This window comes from Salmo salar, chromosome ssa16, assembly GCF_905237065.1.
Source record: "Salmo salar chromosome ssa16, Ssal_v3.1, whole genome shotgun sequence".
In the NCBI taxonomy this organism is placed as follows: Eukaryota; Metazoa; Chordata; class Actinopteri; order Salmoniformes; family Salmonidae; genus Salmo; species Salmo salar.
Genome location: NC_059457.1, coordinates 9,567,258 through 9,589,192, shown reverse-complemented (window position 1 = coordinate 9,589,192; position 21,935 = coordinate 9,567,258). Strand labels below are relative to the sequence as shown.

Below are 21,935 nucleotides of genomic sequence, written 5' to 3'. Positions count from 1 at the left end.
CTAACAGGGTACGAAATATATATATATATGAAATGGAAAAGAATGCTTCCCTCAATAGGAAAATCTCAGAGCAAAGTAACACATTATACTCCAGTACTGAGTACATAATTAAAGGCTATACTTTTATTTTGATTCAGGAAGATAGAGTTTTCTTTTCACATTTTCAATTTGAAAAGGGTATTATTGTGACAGAGCATTAAGACAAAACATTTTACAGCACTTTTGTAATTTACTACCAAATTGATATCTGGCTAGATCTTGATAAAAGTAGTTGTTTGTTTTTAACTTAAATCAATCAACATTTAATGCTTGTGTGTGATTCAGGAAAAAGTTATAGTTGAAATAAAAACATCATATTTTTACTTTACAAATTAAACTCACCTTGCCAGTCTTTACAAAAAAAACCTTAGCAAGGAGGAATGACTTATTTAAATGAAAGACAATATGGTACAAGAAATTACAAAAATAATAATTTTAAATCCTTTTTACATTATTTTCTCTTCATATCTCTTCTTATAGGGCTTTGATAAGCTTGCTTCAGTTAACAAATTATCCAATAACTGAATCCAAAATACTCATTCTGGTATGTGGACATTGCAAAGTCTCTGTATGAATGATATTGTTCACTATGATATGAAAGTGACTTTGCAGCCGTTTTGAGGGGGTTCTCTGTAATGTCCATTGTGACCATTAGAGAAGACCTCCTGTCTCTGTGTGGGTCTGGGGGACTGAGGAGAATCAAGAGTCCCAAACTCCTGCCCTTGTAATCTGGGAAGTTCGCTTTCTGTGTTGAATCCCAGGATCTCAATTATTGAATGAGGCAAATCCTGAAAGGAAAGAAAATAAGAATATGTAGATTATATACAACCAAGACATAACCAATATGTAAATCTGGACCTGCATAGTTTATTTTAATTGACTCTTATGGACTTTCAATTGAAAGTACAAAATGACATCCTTGACCATACCTTACAACTTCTGATCTGCATACAGAAAGCCTCTGATTTGTGAAGGATTTCTTCAATGTCCAGTTTCATTGAGAGTTCATTGATGTGCTGGATTAACATACAAAACAATGACATTTAAAACTAATTCACTTGGAAAACACTCCCAACAACCGTTCTTGAAAATGTCTGATATTTTTCAACTGACCAACCAGTCAATCTGCAAATGACTGCTGTTACCTTGAGGATCTCATTGAAGCCATAGTTTTCCTCCATGATTTTCCGTTTCTCTGAGTCTAGAATGGCACAGCACACCAGCAAATGGAAGTTTTGGCAGGGCAAGCCAGTCCACATGACCTAAGCAGAACCAGGAAGTCTTATTAACAAGACCTATCAGAATATGAAGATAAATCATGAACTCAAAAATAAAAAAAGTGATAAAATCATCACCTTGAGTCATTAATCAAATCTCATAGGCGAGAGACTGACATTGATTTCCCCCTAAATGATGAGACACTTATGCTAACAGGTCAAAGGTATATGGACAGAACAGAACTCACCTCCCACATACGAAGAACATCTGGATAACTGAGCTCCCTCTTGAAGCGGATCAGCAACCACCGGAAACAGAAATACAGGTAACCTGAATCCTGCGACTCTGGAGGAACCAAAACACACGAGGCAAAATCAGAGGAAACCAAGGATGAAAGGAATATTGTTGAACTTGTATTTACAGTTCCTTCAGAAATTATTCACACGCCTTGATTTTTTTCACATTTTGTTGTGTTACAGCCTGAATTGAAAAAGGATTCAATTTAGATATTTTTTGACACTGGCCTACACAATGTCAAAGTGGAATTATGTTCATCAACATTTCTACAAATTCATTAAATGTGAAAAGCTGAAATGTTTTGAGTCAATAAGTATTCAACCCCTTTTTTATGGAAAGCCTAAATAAGTTAAGGAGTAAAAATGTGCTTAACAAGTCACAAGTTGCACGGACTCACTGTACAATAATAATGTTTAACATAATTCTGAATGACTACCTCATCTTTGTACCCCACATATAAAATTATCTGTAAGGTCCCTCAGTTGAGCAGTGGATTTCAAACAGATGCAACCACAAAGACCAGGGAGGTTTTCCAATTCCTCGCAAAGAAGGTCACCTATTGGTAGATGGGTACATTTTTAAAAGAAAAGCAGACATTGAATATCCCTTTGAACGTGGTGAAGTTACTAATTACACTTTGGGTGGTGTATTAATACACCCAGTCACTAAAAAGATACAGGTGTCCTTCCTAACTTAGTTGCCGGTTAGGAAGGAAACCACTCAGGGATTTCACCATGAGGCCAATGGTGACTTTAAAATAGTTAAAGTTTAATGGCTGTGATAGGAGAAAACTGAGGATGGATCAACAACATTGTAGTTACTCCACAATACTAACCTAAATTGGCAGAGTGAAAAGAAGGAAACCTGTACAGAATACAAATATTCCAAAACATGCATCCTGTTCAGCGCCAAAAATTTACTTTTTGATCCATCAGCCACTGTGGCAGGTAGATTACAAAATCTACCATCCACGCAGAATTTTACCAGCCAAAATATTTTTCTCCCACTAAAATTACACCAGCAAAAACACTAAAGAACAGATCAGCATGCTTTGTATAATGTTTCTAAAACAATACATGTATTACTAGTAAGAAGTAATATGTTATATTGTTTAATTACATTTTTGTGACCCAAGTCTTTTAACCAAAATATCACTGATGAGACAAATTTTCACCTGCCCCTTTAAGGGTGGGATGTTGCCATTGGTAACATGACTTTAGTCATGTTTGTGCCTGTGAGATTGAGTCTGAGTAGTAGAAGCGTTTTCTTCTCTTCCATAGCAGTTGAAACTCAAACATTGAAAAACAACCTAGCTTGTGAACAAAACAAAATAAATAGCAGAGAAACACAAGGACAAAATCTAACTTCAGTAGTAGACTAAGTTAATTAGACCAACTTTATGCCTGTGTGCAGCACTTCCAACAATGAATCTTTCACTCAGCTCTTCACGTGCGCACGGCCCCCAGCCAGGCAGCACGAGATGGGATAGGCAACATAGGAATCGTAGTTCTTTTGACTTTGTGCAAATAATTTATCAGCTATGAAACCAAATACTTTGAAAACATCCACAGCGGCATTTATTTTACTATAAGATGTGCTCATACTTGACTATTTCTAGTCACAAATGTGAGTGAAATGCTCACACTGCGGAGCCCTGAGCACCCGCCAACATGGCTGGTGAAATAGACGTCTTACCCCTCAGTGCCAAAACCTACCCGCATTTGGCAGGTGACAGGTGTTCATTTTAGGGCCTGACCCTGTTTGCAACAAAGCTCTAAAGTACTACTGCAAAAAATGTGGAAAAGCAATTCACTTTTGGTCCTGAATACAAAGTGTTATGTTTGAGGCAAATCCAATACAACACATTACTAAGTACCACTCTCTATATTTTCAAGCATAGTGGTGGTTACATCATTTTATGGGTATGCTTGTAATTGTTAAGGACTGGGGAGTTAAGATTTAAAAAACTTAAACTGAAGGGAGCTAAGCACAGACAAAATCCTAGAGGAAAACCTGGTTCAGTCTGCTATCCACCAGACACTGGGAAATGAATTCAACTTTCAGCAGGACAACCTTTCACAAGGCCAAACCTACATTGGCGTTTCTTACCAAGAAGACAGTGAATGTTCCTGAGTGGTCGAATTAGAGTTTTGACTTAAATCTACTTGAAAATCTACGGTAACACCTGAAAATAGTTGTCTAACAATGATCAACAACCAATTGGACAGAGCTTGAAGAATTTTAAAAATAAATGGGTAAATGTTGCACAATCCAGGTGTGGAAAGCTCTGACACTTACCCAGAAAAACTCACAGCTGTAATCGCTGCCAAAGGTGCTTCTACAAAGTACTGACTCAGGGGTGTGAATACTTACGTAAATGAGATATCTATATATATTTTATTACCCCCCTTTTTTCGTGATTACGATCTTGTCTCATCTCTCCCAACGGGCTCGGGAGAGGCGAAGGTCGAGTCATGCATCCTCTGAAACATGACCCGCAAAACCATCTTATCACCCGCTCGCTTAACCTGGAAGCCAGCCGCACCAACGTGTCAAAGGAAACACCGTTCAACTGATGACCGAAGTCATCCTGCTGGTGCCCGGCCCGCCACAAGGAGTCGCAAGAGCCAAGTAAAGCCCCCCCCAGCCAAACCCTAACCTAACCAGCTGGGCCAATTATGTGCCGCCCTATGGGACTCCCGGTCACAGCCGGTAATGACACAGCCTGGGATCGAGCCCAAGGCTGTAGCGATGCCGCAACACTGCGATGCACTGCCAAAGACCGCTGCGCCACTCGGGAGGCCCCCTGAATTTCATTTTCAATACATTTGCAAAAATGTCTAAAAACATGTTTTCACTTTGTCATTATGTGTGTGTTAAATCATCAATTTAATCCATTTTGAATTAAGTCTGTAACAAATTGTGGAAAAAGGGGTATGAATACTTACTGAAGGCACTGTATATGCAAGACTGCTGTATTGATTGATAATCTAAAATGACATTTCATTTACTTCTCAGGATTTGCCAAAATCTTTACAGCTTAGTACGCAAATGATAATGATTTTTTTATAAAGTATGCTTTTCGAAGCTGAACATGAAGAGGTGAATGATAGAGGGAAGGCAGGTGGTGTGGCGTACCGAGGTAGTTCCAGAAGGCCAGATCCAGCAGCCTCAACAGAGTACTGAGCTGGATCAGTTGTGTCTTCATGCCCTGCATCTGCTCCTCAAAGTTCTGGTGCTGCACACGCCCAAAACACCACATACACACGGAGACAGACGCACAAGTCGGGTCAGAAAAACAGCACACTCGGGCATATCAAAGTAAACAAGTCAAAACACACACACACAAAAACAGCACTAGACAAAACAATGCTACATTTCTTACCATATGATCCATGAAGGAGACAAAACACCAGAAGGCATCCACCTCATTCTCCATCACATACAGGATCGGGGAGAGGAGGTCACTCATTCCCTGGACATACCCTGGAGACGAGTACAATTCCCATAACATTAATTATAAGGTGAGCATGACAAATCCCACTGATATGCAGTTATCAGCCGTGACTGCCGAATTAGCTATGTTACTACGGGTGAACAGCAACAATTTCATAATTATCTTCAATAAGAGACGTCAATAGAATCTATGCCAATCAGATATAAATGATGATATCTGCTGTACGACTTGGCAATAATGCTATGACTTACCCAGATCAAAATCATACATGCAATACGTCATCAGGATGTCGTGGAGTAACACCAGGCCTGGGTTGTCCATGCCCTCATAGAACCTGTTGGTTCGGTCTGTTCTGTTCACGTCCTTCTCTGAGAAGACAAGACATTCACAGATAAATAAACAACCATATTAAGCCTATTTCAGAAAGGATACGCCAAACAGAGGCATTTCAGATGCTTCCTCAAAGCTGAATATTCTCAAATCAAACTACAGTAAAACCAATGCAGTAAGAGTTAAAACAAACAGTGCATTCATAAAGTATTCAGACCCCTTCTCTTTTACCACATTTTGTCACGTTACAGTCTTATTCTAAAATCTAAATCTAAAATTTATTTTTTTCTCCTCACCAATCTACACAATACCCCATAATGACAAAGCAAAAACCGGTTTAGACATTTTGAAAATGTATAAAAAAATAAAAAATACCTTATTTACATAAGTATTCAGACCGTTTGCTATGAGACGTTTCTACAAATTGATTGGAATCCACCTGTGGTCAATTCAATTGATTAGACATGACTTGATCCCACAGTTGACAGTGCATGTCAGAGCAAAAACCAAGCAATGAGGTTCAAGGAATTGTTCTCAGAGTTCCGAGACAGGATTGTGTCAAGGCATCATGCTGTGAAGATGTTTCTCAGCAGCAGGGACTGGGAGACTCATCAGGTTCGAGGGAAAGATGAACAAAGCAAAGTACAAAGAGATCCTTTATGAAAACCTGCTCCAGAGCACTCAGGACCTCAGACTGGGGTGAAGGTTCACCTTCCAACAGGACAACAACCGTAAGTACACAGCCAAGACAACGCAGGAGTTGCTTCAGGACAAGTCTCTGAATGTCCTTGGGTGGCCCAGCCAGAGCCCGGACTTGAACGCGATCAAACATCTCTGGAGACCTGAAAATAGCTATGTAGCGACGCTCCCCATCCAACCTGACAGAGCTTGAGAGGATCTGCAGAGAAGAATGGGTGAAACTCCCCAAAACCAGGTGTGCCAAGCTTCTAGCATCATACCCAAAAAGACTCAAAGCTGTAATCGCTGCCAAAGGTGATTCAACAAAGTACTGGGTAGAGGGTCTGAATACTTATGCAAATTTGATATTCCGGAATTTGCTTAAATGTCTAAAAACCTGTTTTTGCCTTGTTGTTATGGGGGATTGTGTGTAGATGAGGGGAAAAAAAAGTTTAATCCATTTTAAAATAACGCTGTAACGTAACAAAATGTGGGAAAAAGTCAAGGGGTCTGAATACTTTACGAAGGCACTGTAGGTTATTACTTTTGTACAAACAAATGTAATATAGAAAACGTGTTGTATTCGCAAATGCAACAGCAAACAATATAGGTGATCAACAACCATTGTATTTAAAAGTGCAACTGCAAACTAAGCTGAATACAGTAATGGATATCAGTTAACAGATCGTTTATTATGTAGGTAGTAATGTTTTAACAAGGCAACATGCCGACTATGAACATATACTTGGATATTTTAATAAATATTTAGTCTCCTCTCACAATAACTAGTCAATTTCTTTGATCTAGAATCTAGCTAATAAATCAACTTGCTGTTAGGGTTTAAGGTAGAAACTCCGGATAGCTTCCGCAACGGTGCCAATAATGATTGCGCAGGACACTGTTTCCATAGGTCAGGTTGATTAGTAATCCATTATTTTTCTGGGTAAGTAGCATGGGTCTGAATTTGGTAAAAATCTGGTAGTAGACGTAGTGATGTTGCTCCTGCCATGATGCCCTTATCCCGGCAATTGATGTGCTTTTGGCTTTTTTTTTATTTTATTTTTTTAGCAACAACTCGTGTCTTAGGTTGGTGGACCTAGGAGCAAAAGAAGTCTTCCCTGCTGCTATTACACCAAACTTTCGACAGTACTCACAGAACATTTTGCTGCTAGTTTTGTCCCTCAATCACTTGAAATCGTGAAGAAACCCCTCAGACATGAACACTGAACAAAAATATAAATGCAACATGTACCCTGAGTCAAGATCACTTTGAGTCAAAATGCAAGCTGAGATCTACCACTCAGATTTTTTTTTACTTAACTATACAAAATATAAGCATACCCAACTAATTAAAAACCATTCTGTAGCAATGAGGTTTGTGCAGTAGGCTACAGGCCCAATACATTATCACTGCATATTGGCGTTGCTTAAATTGCCATGCCAATGTAGCTCTTCTCAGATCATTTTGAAATTATATTTAAAACATTTAGGTTTCTGATCACACTGGTAATAGATACTTTGCTGTATTACTTGTGAGGCACAGCTAAGTGGGCATAATATTTTTTTTTTTTTTTTTTACTGGACTGATGCCTTGCATCCGATGGTCAGTCTGGGGGGAGGGGAGCAGCAGTGAGGCTGTCCCTCATCCGACTAACCGTGATTCACCCTCCGCTGAGAAAAGGAACAGTCTTCCAGCTTACGGGAGAAACTCAAGTCGCACTGCATTATTTCTGCCTCATGCACTAATTAATGTTGTTACTCCTATGACTAGAGAAAGTGAGATATTATGAAAAAGACAAGCCGTTAATAATAACTCATGCGAATATTGCTTATGAAGGTGTTGAACAAAGTGTTGACAGCTGTGAATTTCCACTTAAACATGAACTTGCACATAAAAACAGAAGCTTTTTGCTGTAGTCGTTGAGTATAGTTATGGTTTTAAAAAAGTTTTGAAATCTCAGTGTCAACTTTTGCCGTGTGTTCAATGCGTCTTCTTACAGCCTATGGCTCAAGGAAACGGTGTCAATGTGGTAATCTAAGCTACTTGATTGGCCAGCGGGAAGGCTTATAGGTGCGCTTCATTTGCTCTCTGGGCCTGCAGTGTAGGAGGAGTTCTCCCTTCAGACACATGAAATTGTTCAAAATCGGAAGGGAAAAAAACAGAAAAAAAAACGTTGTCTTCCCAGCGCTCGTTCTGCTGAAACACGTGTACGTCCCACCAACAGCAAAAAAATGTATATAATGTACAATGGATATTAGACCAGAGGAAATCTGTCCTTTGGTTTGACGAGTCCAAATTTGAGATTTTTGGTTCCAACTGCTGTCTTTGTGAGACGCAGAGTAGGTGAATGGATGATCTCCGCATGCGTGGTTCTCACCGTGAAGCATGGAGGTGGTGTGACGGTGCTTTTCTGGTGACACTGTCAGTGATTTATTTACAATTCAAGGCACATTTAACCAGCATTGCTACCACAGCATTCTGCAGCGACACGCCATCCCATCTGGTTTGCGCTTAGTGGGACTATCATTTGTATTTCAACAGGACAATGACCCAACACACCTCCAGGTTGTGTAAGGGCTATTTGACCAAGGAGGAGCGTGCTACATCAGATCTGGCCTCCACAATCATCCGACCCAAACCCAATTGAGATGGTTTGGACCGCAGAGTGAAGGAAAAGCAGCCAACAGGTGCTCAGCATATGTGGGAACTCCTTGAAGACTGTTGGAAAAGCATTCCAGGTGAAGCTGGTTGAGAGAATGCCAAGCGTTTGCAAAGCTGTCATCAAGGCAAAGGGTGGCTACTTTGAAGAATATATTTTGATTTGTTTAAATACTTTTTTGGTTACTACATGAGTCCATGTGTTATTTCAGTGTTGATGTCTACACTATTATTCTACAATGTAGAAAATGTAAAAAAAATGAAGAAAAACCCTTGAATGAGTTGGTGTCTTGAAACCATTGACTGGTACTGTAAATGTTTGGTGATGGACAAGGAATGCCTTGGAGATCGACCAGTGGACTGGTTGGTGACCACTTATGTAAAGTGTTGGACCAATGTTTCATGAGCTGAAATAAAAGATCCCAGACATTTTCTATACCTATAAAAAGCTCTCCCCCATTTACTGCACAAATTTGTTTACATCCCTGTTAGTGAGCATTTCTCTTTTTCTAAGACAATCCATCCACCTGACATGTGTGGCATACGAAAAAGCTGATTAAACAGCATGATCATTACACAAGTTCACCTTGTGCTGGGGACAATAAAAGGCCACTAAAATGTGCAGTTGTGTTATAACACAATGCCACATATGTCACAAGTTGAGGGAGTGTGCAATTGTCATGCTGACTTCAGGAATGTCTACCAGAGCTGTTAACTTCTTTGGGAACAGGGGGCAGTATTGAGTAGCTTGGATGAATAAGGTTCCCAGAGTAAACTGCCTGCTACTCAGGCCCAGAAGCTAAGATATGCATATTATTAGTAGATTTGGATAGAAAACACTCTGAAGTTTCTAAAACTGTTTGAATGATGTCTGTGAGTATAACAGAACACATATGGCAGGTGAACACCTGAGAAAAATCCAACCAGGAAGTGGGAAATCTGAGGTTTGTAGTTTTTCAAGTGATTGCCTATCCAATGTAAATTTGGTCAGATTGCACTTCCTAAGGCTTCCACTAGATGTCAACAGTCTTTAGAACGTTGTTTCAGGCTTCTATTGTAAAAGGGGAGTGAATAAGAGCTGTTTGAACCAGTGGTCTGGCTGAAAGCCTTTAGCTTAGTCACGCGCACAGCTGTGAGCACGAGCTCCGTTCCCTTTCATTTCTAAAGACAAAGGAATTGTCCGGTTGGAATATTATTGAAGATTTATGATAAAGACATCCTAAAGATTGATTCTATACATCGTTTGACATGTTTCTACAAACTGTAATGCAACTTTGACTTTTCGTCTGGACTTAGTGCCTGCGCCTTGTGCATTTGGAATAGTAAACTAAACGCGCGAACAAAAAGGAGGTATTTGGGCATAAAGATGAACTTATCGAACAAAACAAACATTTATTGTGGAACTGGGATTCCTGGGAGTGCATTCCGATGAAGATCATCAAAGGTAAGTGAATATTTATAACACAATTTCTGACTTTTGTTGACTCCACAACATGGCGGGTATCTGTATGGCTTGTTTTGGTGGCTGAGCGCTGTACTCAGATTATCGCACGGTGTGCTGTCACCGTAAAGCTTTTTTGAAATCTGACACAGCGGTTGCTGTTTATCTATAATCCTATGCATAACACTTGTATCTTTCATCAAAGTTTATGATGAGTATTTCTGCAAAATCACCGGATGTTTTGTAGGCAAAACATTACTGAACATAACGTAATAATATAAACTGAGATTTTGGGATATAAATATGAACTTTATCGAACAAAACATACATGTATTGTGTAAAATGAAGTTCTATGAGTGCCATCTGATGAAGATCAAAGGTTAGTGATACATTTTATATCTATTTCTGCTTTTTGGGACTCCTCTCTTTGGCTAGAAAATGGCTGTATGTTGTTTTGTGACTAGGCGCTGACCTAACAATCGTATTGTATGCTTTCACCGAAAAGCCTTTTTGAAATCAGACACTGTGGCTGGATTAACAAGAAGTTTCTTTAAAATGGTGTATAATACTTGTATGTTTGAGGAATTGTAATTATGAGATTTCTGTTGTTTTGAATTTGGCGCCCTGCAATTTCACTGGCTGTTGTCGAGGTGGGACGCTAGCGAGACAACAGAATTGAATGTTAATTTCTCTACCATAAGCCGCATTGTGTTACTTTACAGAATTTTGCAGTACGTCCAACCCGGCATCAACTGCAGACCATGTGCAACCACACCAGCACAGGACCTCCACATCCGGCTTCTTCACCTGCGGAATCGTCTGAGACCAGTCACCCGGACAGCTGATGAAACTGTTGGTTTGCACAACCGAAAAAGTTATGCATAAACTGTCAGAGAGCGTCTCAGGGAAGCTCATCTGTGTGCTCATCGTCCTCACGAGGGTCTTGACCGGACTGCAGTTTGGCGTCGCAGCTGACTTCAATGGTGTCATGTGGGCGAGCGGTTTGCTGATGTCAAACAGAGTGCCCCAAGGAGGCGGTGGGGTTATGGTACAGGCAGGCATAAGCTACAGACAATGAACACAATTGCATTTTATCGATGGCAATTTGAATGCAGAGATACCACGACGAGATCCTGAGGCCCATTATCGTGCTATTCATCTGCCGCTATCACCTCATGTTTCTGCATGATAATGCAGAGGCCCATGTCACAAGGATCTGGACACAATTCCTGGATGCTGAAAATGTCCCAGTTCTTCCATTGCCTTTATACTCAGAGATATATATTAATAAGATAGATAGATATAAAGGCAGATATAAATAAGTAAATATATAAATAAATAAATAAATACATATCTCCAGCATTTTTGCACAGCCATTGAAGAGTGTGACAATATTCCACAGGCCACAGTCAATATCCTGATCAACTCTATGCTAAGGAGATTTGTCGCACGGCATGAAGCAAATGGTGGTCACACCAGATAGTGACTGGTTTTCTGATCCACGCCCCTACTTTTTATTTAATAAGTCATCTGTGACCAACAGATTCATATCTGTATTCCCAGTCATGTGAATTCCATAGATTAGGGCCTAATGAATTTATTTCAATAGACTGATTTCCTTATATGAACTGCAACAACGTGAAATTGTTGCATGTTGCACATAAGATTTTTGTTCAGTGTAGATCTTTTTCCAGAGGTCGATCGGAAGCAGCATCTCCTATAGCAGCATCTTCCGGTCGGTAATTTTCATCATTCGTTTTTTGTTAGAGAAAGCTTAAAATTAAATGACGTAAATGTAAAATCCGCTGCGTTTCATTGTTGTTGTTTAGCTTGCTAGCTAATGCCATTACTTAGCTGACAAAAAGGGGCGGCACAGTTCTGGAGGGAAAGTTTGCGTAAAAAGGATTGGTTGTGCCTGGCCTGCGATTGGTTTAATTAGCTACGTTTAAGAATTTGTAGCATTATGATTGGTTATGATTTGTAAACAATGTATCAGCCTGTCTTGTTTGAGCAGTGAAGAGAAGAGAATTGGGGAGAAATATTGTTATGCATTGAGTTTATTTTTATTCGATAATTATTTTGTTGTACGGTGCTACCAAAATAAAAATACTGGTCGCACAGAAAAATGTTTAGTCAAGTGCAACCAAATTAGTAATGTATGTACTGTTATCTCCAGCTGGAACAGCCTGATAAGACAGCAGGGTGAATGGGATCGACATTTACCTATCAGGCTCCTGAAGTCTCTCAACCTGGAGTTCCTCCTCTCCTGCTCCTCACTCACAGACTTCCACTGGAGCTTCATCCTGAAGTACTCATCCCTTATTCACCAGGGAGAAAACAACATGGAAACATCTCACTAGGACACTTGACTCATATTTCACTCACATAACCAGCATAGGCTAAACAAAGGAAAATGGCAACAATGGCTGATCATCATTGTAAGACCACATTGGCCACTTTGATTAGTGGTGATAATACATTTGTTATAATAAAAACAGCTGTTTCAAATGTCTGTCTGTCTGTCTGTCTGTGTAAAGCACACATACGTTTTCCTCCTCTGTAGGCCTTTCCTCTCCTCGTAGGTGCTGTCCCAGGGGTAATACCCCAGCAGAAACTTCCAGGCCTCTTTCCTCACCGCATGGCACAAGCCCTGCAGGATCAAGACATCATTTAGAAGAATGACTTTACCCAGAATTGATAGTTACCACAAACGAATATACACAGAGGGCCAGTTTCCCGGATACAGATTATATGAAGCCTAGTCCGGGACTAAAAAGCATGTCAGTTCAATAGAGATTCTCCATTGAAAGGTAACTTTAGTCCAGAACTAGGCTTAATCTCTGTCTGGGAAACAAGCCCAGAGAGTTTCACTGGAGAAGGTGCTTTACCAGGTCCTCTTAGTCTCTCCATAAATTCAACATACCCCTTTGAATATTATTTTCTTGAGGTGAGGGACATTTTTCATCCTTCCTCCCTTCTCCTGGTGCTCAGCCCAGTCCTCTGCAGACAGTGGCTGCCTCCTCGTCACCTCTGGCCTTGCTCCCAGGTCGATCTGAGACAAACAAATCCCTAACCAATAAGATCATGCACTCTTCTGCACTGTAAGCATGTTAAAAGACAAACTCCAGCTGAAGACAGATACCACTGCCAAAGAATCCATTCATAGGCACTAGACCAGGGTTGGCCAAGCCTCCTCCTGAAGAGTTACTGGGTGTCCAGACTTGATTCTACTCTGCTCTAACTAGGCTGGACAATAGAACGAGTCAAAATTCACCCAAGGCTGAAAAATTAACATTGGCTGAGCTGGAACACTAGCGCGATGCCATAGCAAATGAGTTGAAAGGAACTGTCGCTGAGCCTCTTCTGACTGGAGTGACAAACATTTCAACCTTTTTATTTTACCACTACAATCAGTTTGTAGGACAAAACTGAAAAATAACAACTCATGTAGGAAGTAAACATCCGCTCATCGATCGTGTCGAGTGTGCTCATGTCTTTTTCCACATTTTTGTTACGTTACCGCCTTATTCTACAATACCCCATAATGACAAAGCATGAACAGGTTTAGACACATTTTTGGTAATTTAATTTACATTTTTGTAATTTAATTTTGCTAAAAATAAAAACATGCAATATCACATTTACATAAGTATTCAGACCCTCTACTCAGTACTTTGATGAAGCACCTTTGGCAGCGATTACAGCATCGAGTCTTCTTGGGTATGAAGCTACAACCTTGGAACACCTGTATTTGGGGAGTTTCTCCCATTCTCCTCTGCAGATCCTCTCAAGCTCTGTCAGGTTGGATGGGAAGCGTCGCTGCACAGCTATTTTCAGGTCTCTCCAGAGATGTTCGATCGAGTTCAAGTCCGGGCTCTGGCTGGGCTACTCAAGGACATTCTGAGACTTGAGCCAAAGCCACTCCTGCGTCGTCTTGGCTGTGTGTTTAGGGTTGTTGTCCTGTTGGAAGGTAAACCTTCGCCCCAGTCTGAGGTCCTGAGCACTCTGGAGCAGGTTTTCATTAAGGATCTCTGTACTTTGCTCCTTTCAGCTTTCCCTCGATCCTGACAAGTGTCCCAGTCCCTGCAGCTGAAAAATATCCTCACAGCATGATGCTGCCACCACCATGCTTCACCGTAGGCGAGTTGGTGCCACCGTGCTAAAGAGAACTAATAGGAGCTGGCAGGGTGAAAAATGCCCTAAAATAAAGGACCGTTTTTTTCACGACAACTTAACTACAGCAAGCAGCTGGGACATACGGTAATATTATGAAAATGGGCTCCATGGTAGATACAATGAACTAGTTATCAGAAAAAGGGCATTTGGTCCCAGTCTACTCTAACACACCTCACAACAACAGCCCTACTGTACTACATCTGGAACAAAGCCTGCACACTCAATAGCTGTCCAAGCTGGTCGGTTGGCCTGTTACTTCCCTTTCAGACCCCCACAGCATCTTGGGATGCCAGGGCTCATGGCCAGAGGTGCTGTTATGTCACACTCTCCATCCACTCACCCTGGTGATGACCTCGAAGCCCGGCTCCTCCTGCTGGTTGATCTCCAGGCCAGGGATGACCTCTCCCAGTCCCAGGATGTCTAGGTCAGCCATCTCCTCCGGGGGCCGCTGCTGCTGCTCCAGCTCTGAGCCACGGAACGCATCGAAGATGTAGTTGGTGACCTTGGAGAAGCCCCCCAGGGTCGTCACGTACGGATCATTCTTGAGCTTCTGTAAGGGAAAACATGTCTTATGACGGCAAAAATTAACTTTTTTCCCCCTTGTAGATGTACGTGCTCGTTTCACAACCAGTCATTCTGGTTAACCAGGCTAGGTAAGTGCCATATGTATGACTATGACAACTAATTGCATGACAATAGTAGCCTCTTACAGTAACAAGGCCGTAGTTGTTGTCATCAAGAAGGTTCTCGAAGGACTGAGACAGAGCTCTGTTGGGAGTGCTGACCAGCAGGCAGGTTTCATCATCTGGGGCCCTGAAAACATACGAGGAAATGATGTATATTAGAGATCCGGACCCTACGAGTGAGCATGCATTTCAGACAAAGGTGTTCATATCAAGGCTCTATGAGGGGAAGAGACGCAACAAGACAATGCATAATCCTCAGAAACATTAAAGTGTGCTCTCTCCTTCATGCAAAGCAGGTAAAGCACCCTGATAGCGTCAATATCCAAATTCAATCATATTTCTTAAAGGGTTAACAGTCACAAAAACACAATATTTATTGGAAGACATGGTACAGGGCAAGATATCATTCATTGCCTATTCTCCGTTCTAACCAGATGCCTGGCTGAAAATGGCCGGCCAGCACTTAAAGGTGGGTGCACTATGCAGAAATCGCTCCGCCATTTCCTGGTTGCAAAACTTTGAATAATTCGCCTGATTTCAGTTTGACACAAAACAAAGTATAGTGTAGAGAATCATTTTACCATGTAAATCTCTGTTTAATATATTTTCCATAAGCAAAAATATTGTATTTTCAGCTGGTGTACAAAACTGAAAGTAAAAGATGCAAAAACAAAACTTAAGAATGGGAAGCATAGAAATAGCACACACAGAGCAGATCTACCGACTTGCTTTCAATCAGGACAGACCTATAACTATAATTTCTATGTGAATTTTGTTGGGTCGCCTAAAAAGTTAAATATTGCAGCTTTAATTGAAAATAGTCATTATGAAAGGCCTTGATAAGAACTTCAACAGCTATATGCGCTGACTGAAAGAGGAGCACAGTACCTCTATAGGGGGAATTATATGATGTGATATTTGGCTCAAACAGAAAGCCCAGCTCTCTCATGGAGGAGAAACTGCCCACTAACCAGTCAGGCAGAAGATGGGATAGGGAGAGGAAAACCAAGTGTTTGCTATCAATCTAATTTTATTTGTCACATGCACCGAATACAACAGGTGTAGACCTTACAGTGAAACGCTTACTTACAAGCCCTTAACCAACAAAGCGGTTAAGAAAAAAATAAAATAAAACTAACAAATAATTCAAAAGCAGCAGTAAAATAACAATAGCGAGGCTATATACAGGGGGTACCGGTACAGAGTCAATGTGCGGGGGCACCGGTTAGTCAAGGATGTGTGGGGGCACCGGTTAGTAGACATTATGCAAATCACTAGCATATTAGATAAGAAACCACATGAAAAAGCCAAGTGTTTCAGGTGGTGAAAACCCCCTCTATTGAGCCAAAACATAGAATTCCTTAACTACCCATCTTCTATCTACCAATTAATTCCAGAGTGGTATACAACAAAGCATACTAGATCTACTCAGGCTTTTATAAATCTAGTCAGCTTCAGTTAGCTTCACACTCCAGGTCAGACGTTATGCGTACTATGACGGTGGATATTGCTCAGACAGTATCCGCCTGCTGCTAACTCTAGCAGGCTTGTAACGGTGGGTGCATGTCACACATGGCTAGTCGAACACCAAATTCTTCTGTGAGACAATGCTGAAACATCAAATCAAATGTTATGTCACATGCAGTGAATACAACAGGTGTAGACCATACTGTGAAATGCTTACTTAACCAACAATGCAGTTCAAGAAATAGAGTTATGAAAATACTTACTAAATCAAATAACGAGGCTATATACAGGGGGTACGAGTACTGAGTCAATCAGCGGGGGTACATGTTAGCACAGGTAATTTGTAGATGTAGGTAGGGACTAAAGATAAACAGCGAGTAGCAGCAGTGTAAAAACAAAGTCAATGTAAATAATCCGGGGGGCCATTTGATTAATTGTTCAGCAGTCTTATGGCTTGGGGTAGAAGCTGTTAAGGAGCCTTTTGGACCTAGACTTGGCACTCAGGTACTGCTTGCTGTGCGGTAGCAGCGAGAAGAGTCTATGACTTGGGTGACTGGAGTATTTGACAATTTGTTGGGCCTTCCTCTGACACCTCCTGGTATAGAGTTCCAGGATGGCAGGAAGCTTGGCTCGACTGACATACTGGGCCATATACACTATCCTCTGTAGCGCCTTACGGTCAGATGCCGAGCAGTTGCCATACCAGGGGGTGATGCAACCGGTCAGGATGCTCTCAATGGTGCAGCTGTAGAACTTTGAGGATCTGGGGACCCATGCCAAATCTTTTCAGTCTCCTGAGGGGGAAAAGGCATTGTTGTGCCCTCGTCACGACTGCCTTGGTGTGTTTAGACCATGATAGTTGGTTGGGGATGTGGACACCAAGGAACTTGAAACTCGCGACCCGCTCCACTGCAGCCCTGTCGGTGTTAATGGGGACCTGTTTGACCCTCCTTTTCCTGTAGTCCACAATCAGCTCACATTGAGGGAGGTTGTTGTCCTGGCACCACAATGCCAGGTCCTGATCTCCTCCCTATAGGCTGTCTCATCATTGTCAGTGATCAGGCCTACCACTGTTGTGTCATCAGCAAACTTGGTGTTGGAATCGTGCTTGGCCACGCAGTCGTGGGTGAACAGCTAGTAAAGGAGGGGACTAAGCACACACTCCTGAGGGGCCCCAGTGTTGAGGATCAGCATAGCAGATTTTTTGTTGCCTACCCTCACCACCTGGGGGCGGCCTGTCAGGAAGTCTAGGATCCAGTTGCAGAGGGAGGTGTTTAGTCCCAGGGTCCTTATCTTAGTGATGAGCTTTGTGGGCACTATGGTGTTGAACACTGAGCTGTAGTCAATGAACAGGAATCTCACATAGGTGTTCCTTTTGTCCAGGTGGGAAAGGGCATTGTGGAGTGGGCGAGTCAGTGCCACATTTACATTTGTGACTAAATCAAAATGAGAGAAACTTATCTTGCAAAATTCAGCAGGCTATGGTGGGAAATAGGTTTATAGAAGTGCAGTCTTTATTACTTATATTTAATGCCATCTTTGGAGTGCTTATCAATGCACAATCACCATTTTCCCCCCACTACTAATCGCCCCTTCTGTGGAACAGCTTGTTGCATTGTGGCCATAGACATAATCCATAGAAGGTTTTTGGAACCTCTAAATCTGGCAATTTGACTGTTAAACTCATGGGTACACTATGAGTTTAACACAAACATTAACTAATAAATTATTTAAAATCAGTCGTTTTTCACAAATGAAGGGGATGTAAACACCCTCCCTCTCACAAAGATTGTATCTGAATTCATTGGTCCTCAACTCCTGGCTCAGAGACTTCATTCAGGATTAATGGAGTTAGCCTGCCCCAGAGCAGGTTAGTTCAGAAGGATTTGTTGCCATAGAAATTTACCTACCTAAAAAAAAGGTGAGCCACTTGAACTCAGAGTTGACCAAAGTTACCTCGCCATCTCCTCAAACCCGGTACGTAGTATACCCCTCTGGTCTAATGGTGGGTATAGCGACAACAGGTCATTTTGGCATTTATCCTCCACAAATAGGATTGTATACACGGTATACAAACATACACCAGGGCTTGACATTAGATCAAATGGTCACAAGACCAGAGAGTGAAGGACAGTGCATTTTGCGACCACACATCAACCACCTTAAATCTGAGAGGTGGTCAGCATTTTGAAACTATATAACCAAACTTAATTGTTTAAGACACGGACATTTTATGAAGCATGTCTTACCTTGTTTTAAAGAAGCTTAACCTAGCCAAAATACCACCGTAGAAATGTTGAGGGAATTTTAAAACACTTCATATTGCATTGAAACCAGCATTTATCTTATGTTCTATTGATTTTCAAAATCAACATTATTTTATTGTCCAGCAGCCAAAGGCACAATCGTGGTCATATCAACAAGCCATGCTAGTTCATGCATCTTTATATCTCCCCTAACTAATCATTTTCATCTCGGGCACCACTCGCGCATGCGGTGTGCTTTTGAGAATGGCGTTTTCCCATTAAATGCATTTTGGAACATCGCGTGTAGCCCACAGCCATGTGTGCATTGCGAAATTTATAATATGAAGAAATAAAATCTTTATCAACATCTTAAGCTAAACAGTCCAAATCTGTTGCATCAGCCTCATTGCTTTTTAAAAATGTTTGATGTGCAGTGATTTTATGAATTTTGGATATGTCGTCCCAGACCCGTGTGTGTGTGTGTGTATGTGTATGTGTATGTGTATATATATATATATATATAATTATTTTATTTTTTTATCTATTTTTTATTTGAGCCCTGGAGGGAAATCTTTTATACAGACAAAAAAGGTTTTGGTTGTAAAACGTTTCAATAGATTTTATAGGCTACTAAGGGTGGCCCACCTTCCGCCACGAAAGCCTTAAAGGAGCAGTGACTTATTTTGGAAGAACATACAGTAGTAATCAACAAAATAATCATCCTGTGATTCAAATGGGCTCAGAGGGCCCTCTGCTGGAGATTCACCACACTGCGCTCACTACAGTCACATTACCAGGCCTACATAACATCGTCAGAGGTCGTTTAGCGTCCACGATTGCACTTAGAAACTAAATGTAATCATGCAATAACCATGGTATCGAATGGAATCAGAATATATTCATGTCTGATCCTGGTTCCTATACGTTTGTTTTTTACTGGCCACTTCTTCCTGACCACTTCTGCTGGCTCTTTGGTTTCTACTGTAAAGCACTTTGTGACCACTGCAGATGTAAAAAGGCTTCATAAATCAATTGGATTGATTGATCAATCGTCAAATAACAGCTTATTTTTTTCAGAACCAGTTGGACTAGTTTAGCAGACCAGAACGCTGAAGCACTCACTCAGTGATCAAGGCATATCTCCTCAAGCAGTCCAGGAAGTCTTCACTACCCCCTTGGTGGAAGTGGAGGACTGGCAGGGAGGTGGGGGGCTCCTTCAGTCTGAACATCAGGCGGGACGAGCCCTTCTCCTTCACTGTGATAGACCTCAGGTCCCACACACTGAAGGTGAAGGCCCACTTGCTTTTCTCATGCGTATGGTTCAATGCACCTGGAAGAAAGCAAAGAAATTAATCCAGTTCCATTCTGAGCTCATCTGGTGATGACCTCAACATACAATTCAAACTATGTTCAGTCCTTAATAAACCATAGTGGAAATTTACAAAAGGAAAGCCCAAACCTCGGCAAGAGATTCTCATATCAAACCCACTTCACACAATTTAGTAAACTTCTGCTGTAAGTGAACTTGTGTGTTAAGTGAAGCCATCTGAACAAAGCTCATGTTACATGTAGGAGGCATTCTTTTGGCATGCACCCAATTGTCCACCCACCCTCTCCGTTGGAGCAGGGTTTCCTCTTAGGAAAGGAGACTGCGTTGATCATGTCCCACTCAGTCTCATAGCTCTGCTGCTGCTCTACCACAGCCTGCTGAGGAGTCGACCTCTCCTCCCCGGGACACTGGGCCCACTCCATCACCGAGCTGGAATCCTGGGGGAACGGAATGGATTCACCTCGTAAATAACATGATGAATCAGGTCTTTTCCCATCATCATCATTCAAATTCTAAAAGCTTAAAACAGACGTGTGAATGGTGTGGCTAAATATAGGAATTCTTGATTTTGCTGAATCATGAAGAATATTTATGGAATGTTGGTTAATGGAAAAGTTATTGGAAGGCAGCTGTTTTAAGAGACTATCCCCATTAGCCATGGTTAACACTTTTGACAAATACACACAAATCTTCAGTAAAGTTCTGTCAGATAATATCCTTAGTTAAATGCATTACAGGTTCTTTCCAATTTACATAGCGATATACCGCACAAAGTTACTGAACAATTGGTTGGCATTTTGGTGAATTAAACATTCCAAAAGAAAATGTCAAACCTTGCCAGCACACAACATGTTGGATGGATCAACACTGTCCTCCAAGGGTTTGTATTCCACGATAGTTTCACCATCCTGGTAATCATTAAAAACACAATAAGCATACATACAAGTTCCTGGAATTCAAGAATTGAAATACAATCAACAACAACTCAGGCACTGATATCAACCTTATCAATGAGCCGTAGGAACCCAGAAACAAGGAGATCTGGCTCTTCGCCGTCTTCGTTTGAGTGTATGAAAACACCTTCATGTTCAAATAACACCTGAAGAAAAATGCAATACAGCAGGAAAATCAGCTATGGTAATAATGGGTGAATTTATGTTACATTCTACATGCTAATCTCTCTCTCTCAATACACTAGCCAACAACAGTATTTAGCTGTATAGTAACGTTAAATCCAAGAGCACTGGCCAACAACAACAAAAAACTTTTAAAAAAAGAGACCACCAGACAGCTAGCTAGGGAATCCAGAGAACTGAACTAACTGGTCAGCTAGCGGGTGAGCAAGCGAGGTAGCACCTAGACCTGCAACGAGCTAACGTTAGATGCTAACTGAGCAGTCACTTGGCCGATGTATGGTTGTTTTTTCAAACTGCAAGAGGAAACGGATAGTATCAGGTAGTTATTTACAACACACACACAGGTTCATGAAATTCAACTACCGAGATCTACTTATATGCTTCCGTGGCATTGTTGTGAGCTGGAAGATAGTTAGCTGGCTACCTAGCTAGTTTAGCAAGGAAAAACAGCTGATGGACACCACCACAAAGTGGGTCAGCTCAAGCGTTTGCATCAACATAATCTCCTTCCCCACGGTTATATTCACATTTAGTGATAGATGCATCTAAATACGAAAAAAAAAAAAAAAACGGAGAATAAAGGCGCAAAGACGATATTCCAAAAGTTGTGCATTTTCAGTACCTTGGGAGGAGTATCAGCCGCCATATCGCCTGCCTGCACTCACGACGACGTTGCACAGTGCAGCTCACGTGCCTGACAGCTTCAACAACAGTGACAAGTCATCTTCCGCATTTCCGGGAAGCGCAGGCGCAGTTAGCTCAGGCGTTACCACGC

At 41.3% G+C, this 21,935-nt stretch overlaps 1 protein-coding gene across 1 annotated transcript; it reads right to left on the bottom strand.

The window, feature by feature from the left end:
* Positions 1–101: 101 nt before the first annotated feature.
* LOC106573130 (TBC1 domain family member 15) lies at positions 102–21,935 on the bottom strand. The gene is made up of 17 exons (XM_014147852.2): positions 21,783–21,935; positions 21,028–21,123; positions 20,858–20,932; positions 20,305–20,461; positions 19,817–20,024; positions 15,006–15,108; positions 14,636–14,845; positions 13,043–13,171; positions 12,666–12,769; positions 12,343–12,437; positions 5,263–5,379; positions 4,940–5,040; positions 4,693–4,792; positions 1,505–1,602; positions 1,185–1,301; positions 969–1,055; positions 102–827 (listed from the first exon to the last, which is right to left on the bottom strand). Exons 1-17 carry the CDS (start codon positions 21,804–21,806, stop codon positions 627–629), a joined length of 2,022 nt encoding a protein of 673 aa, XP_014003327.1. The 5' UTR covers positions 21,807–21,935; the 3' UTR covers positions 102–626.

What these genes read in the sequence shown, in the direction of transcription:
- LOC106573130 (XM_014147852.2), bottom strand. Translation starts at nt 21,806, where the DNA reads ATGGCGGCTGATACTCCTCCCAAG. An exon ending in GCTTCAATGAGATCCTCAAG is followed by an intron (nt 1,056 to 1,184) that starts GTAACAGCAGTC and finishes ATGTTAATCCAG; the next exon opens with CACATCAATGAACTCTCAAT. An exon ending in TGCAGATCAGAAGTTGTAAG is followed by an intron (nt 828 to 968) that starts GTATGGTCAAGG and finishes CTTTCCTTTCAG; the next exon opens with GATTTGCCTCATTCAATAAT.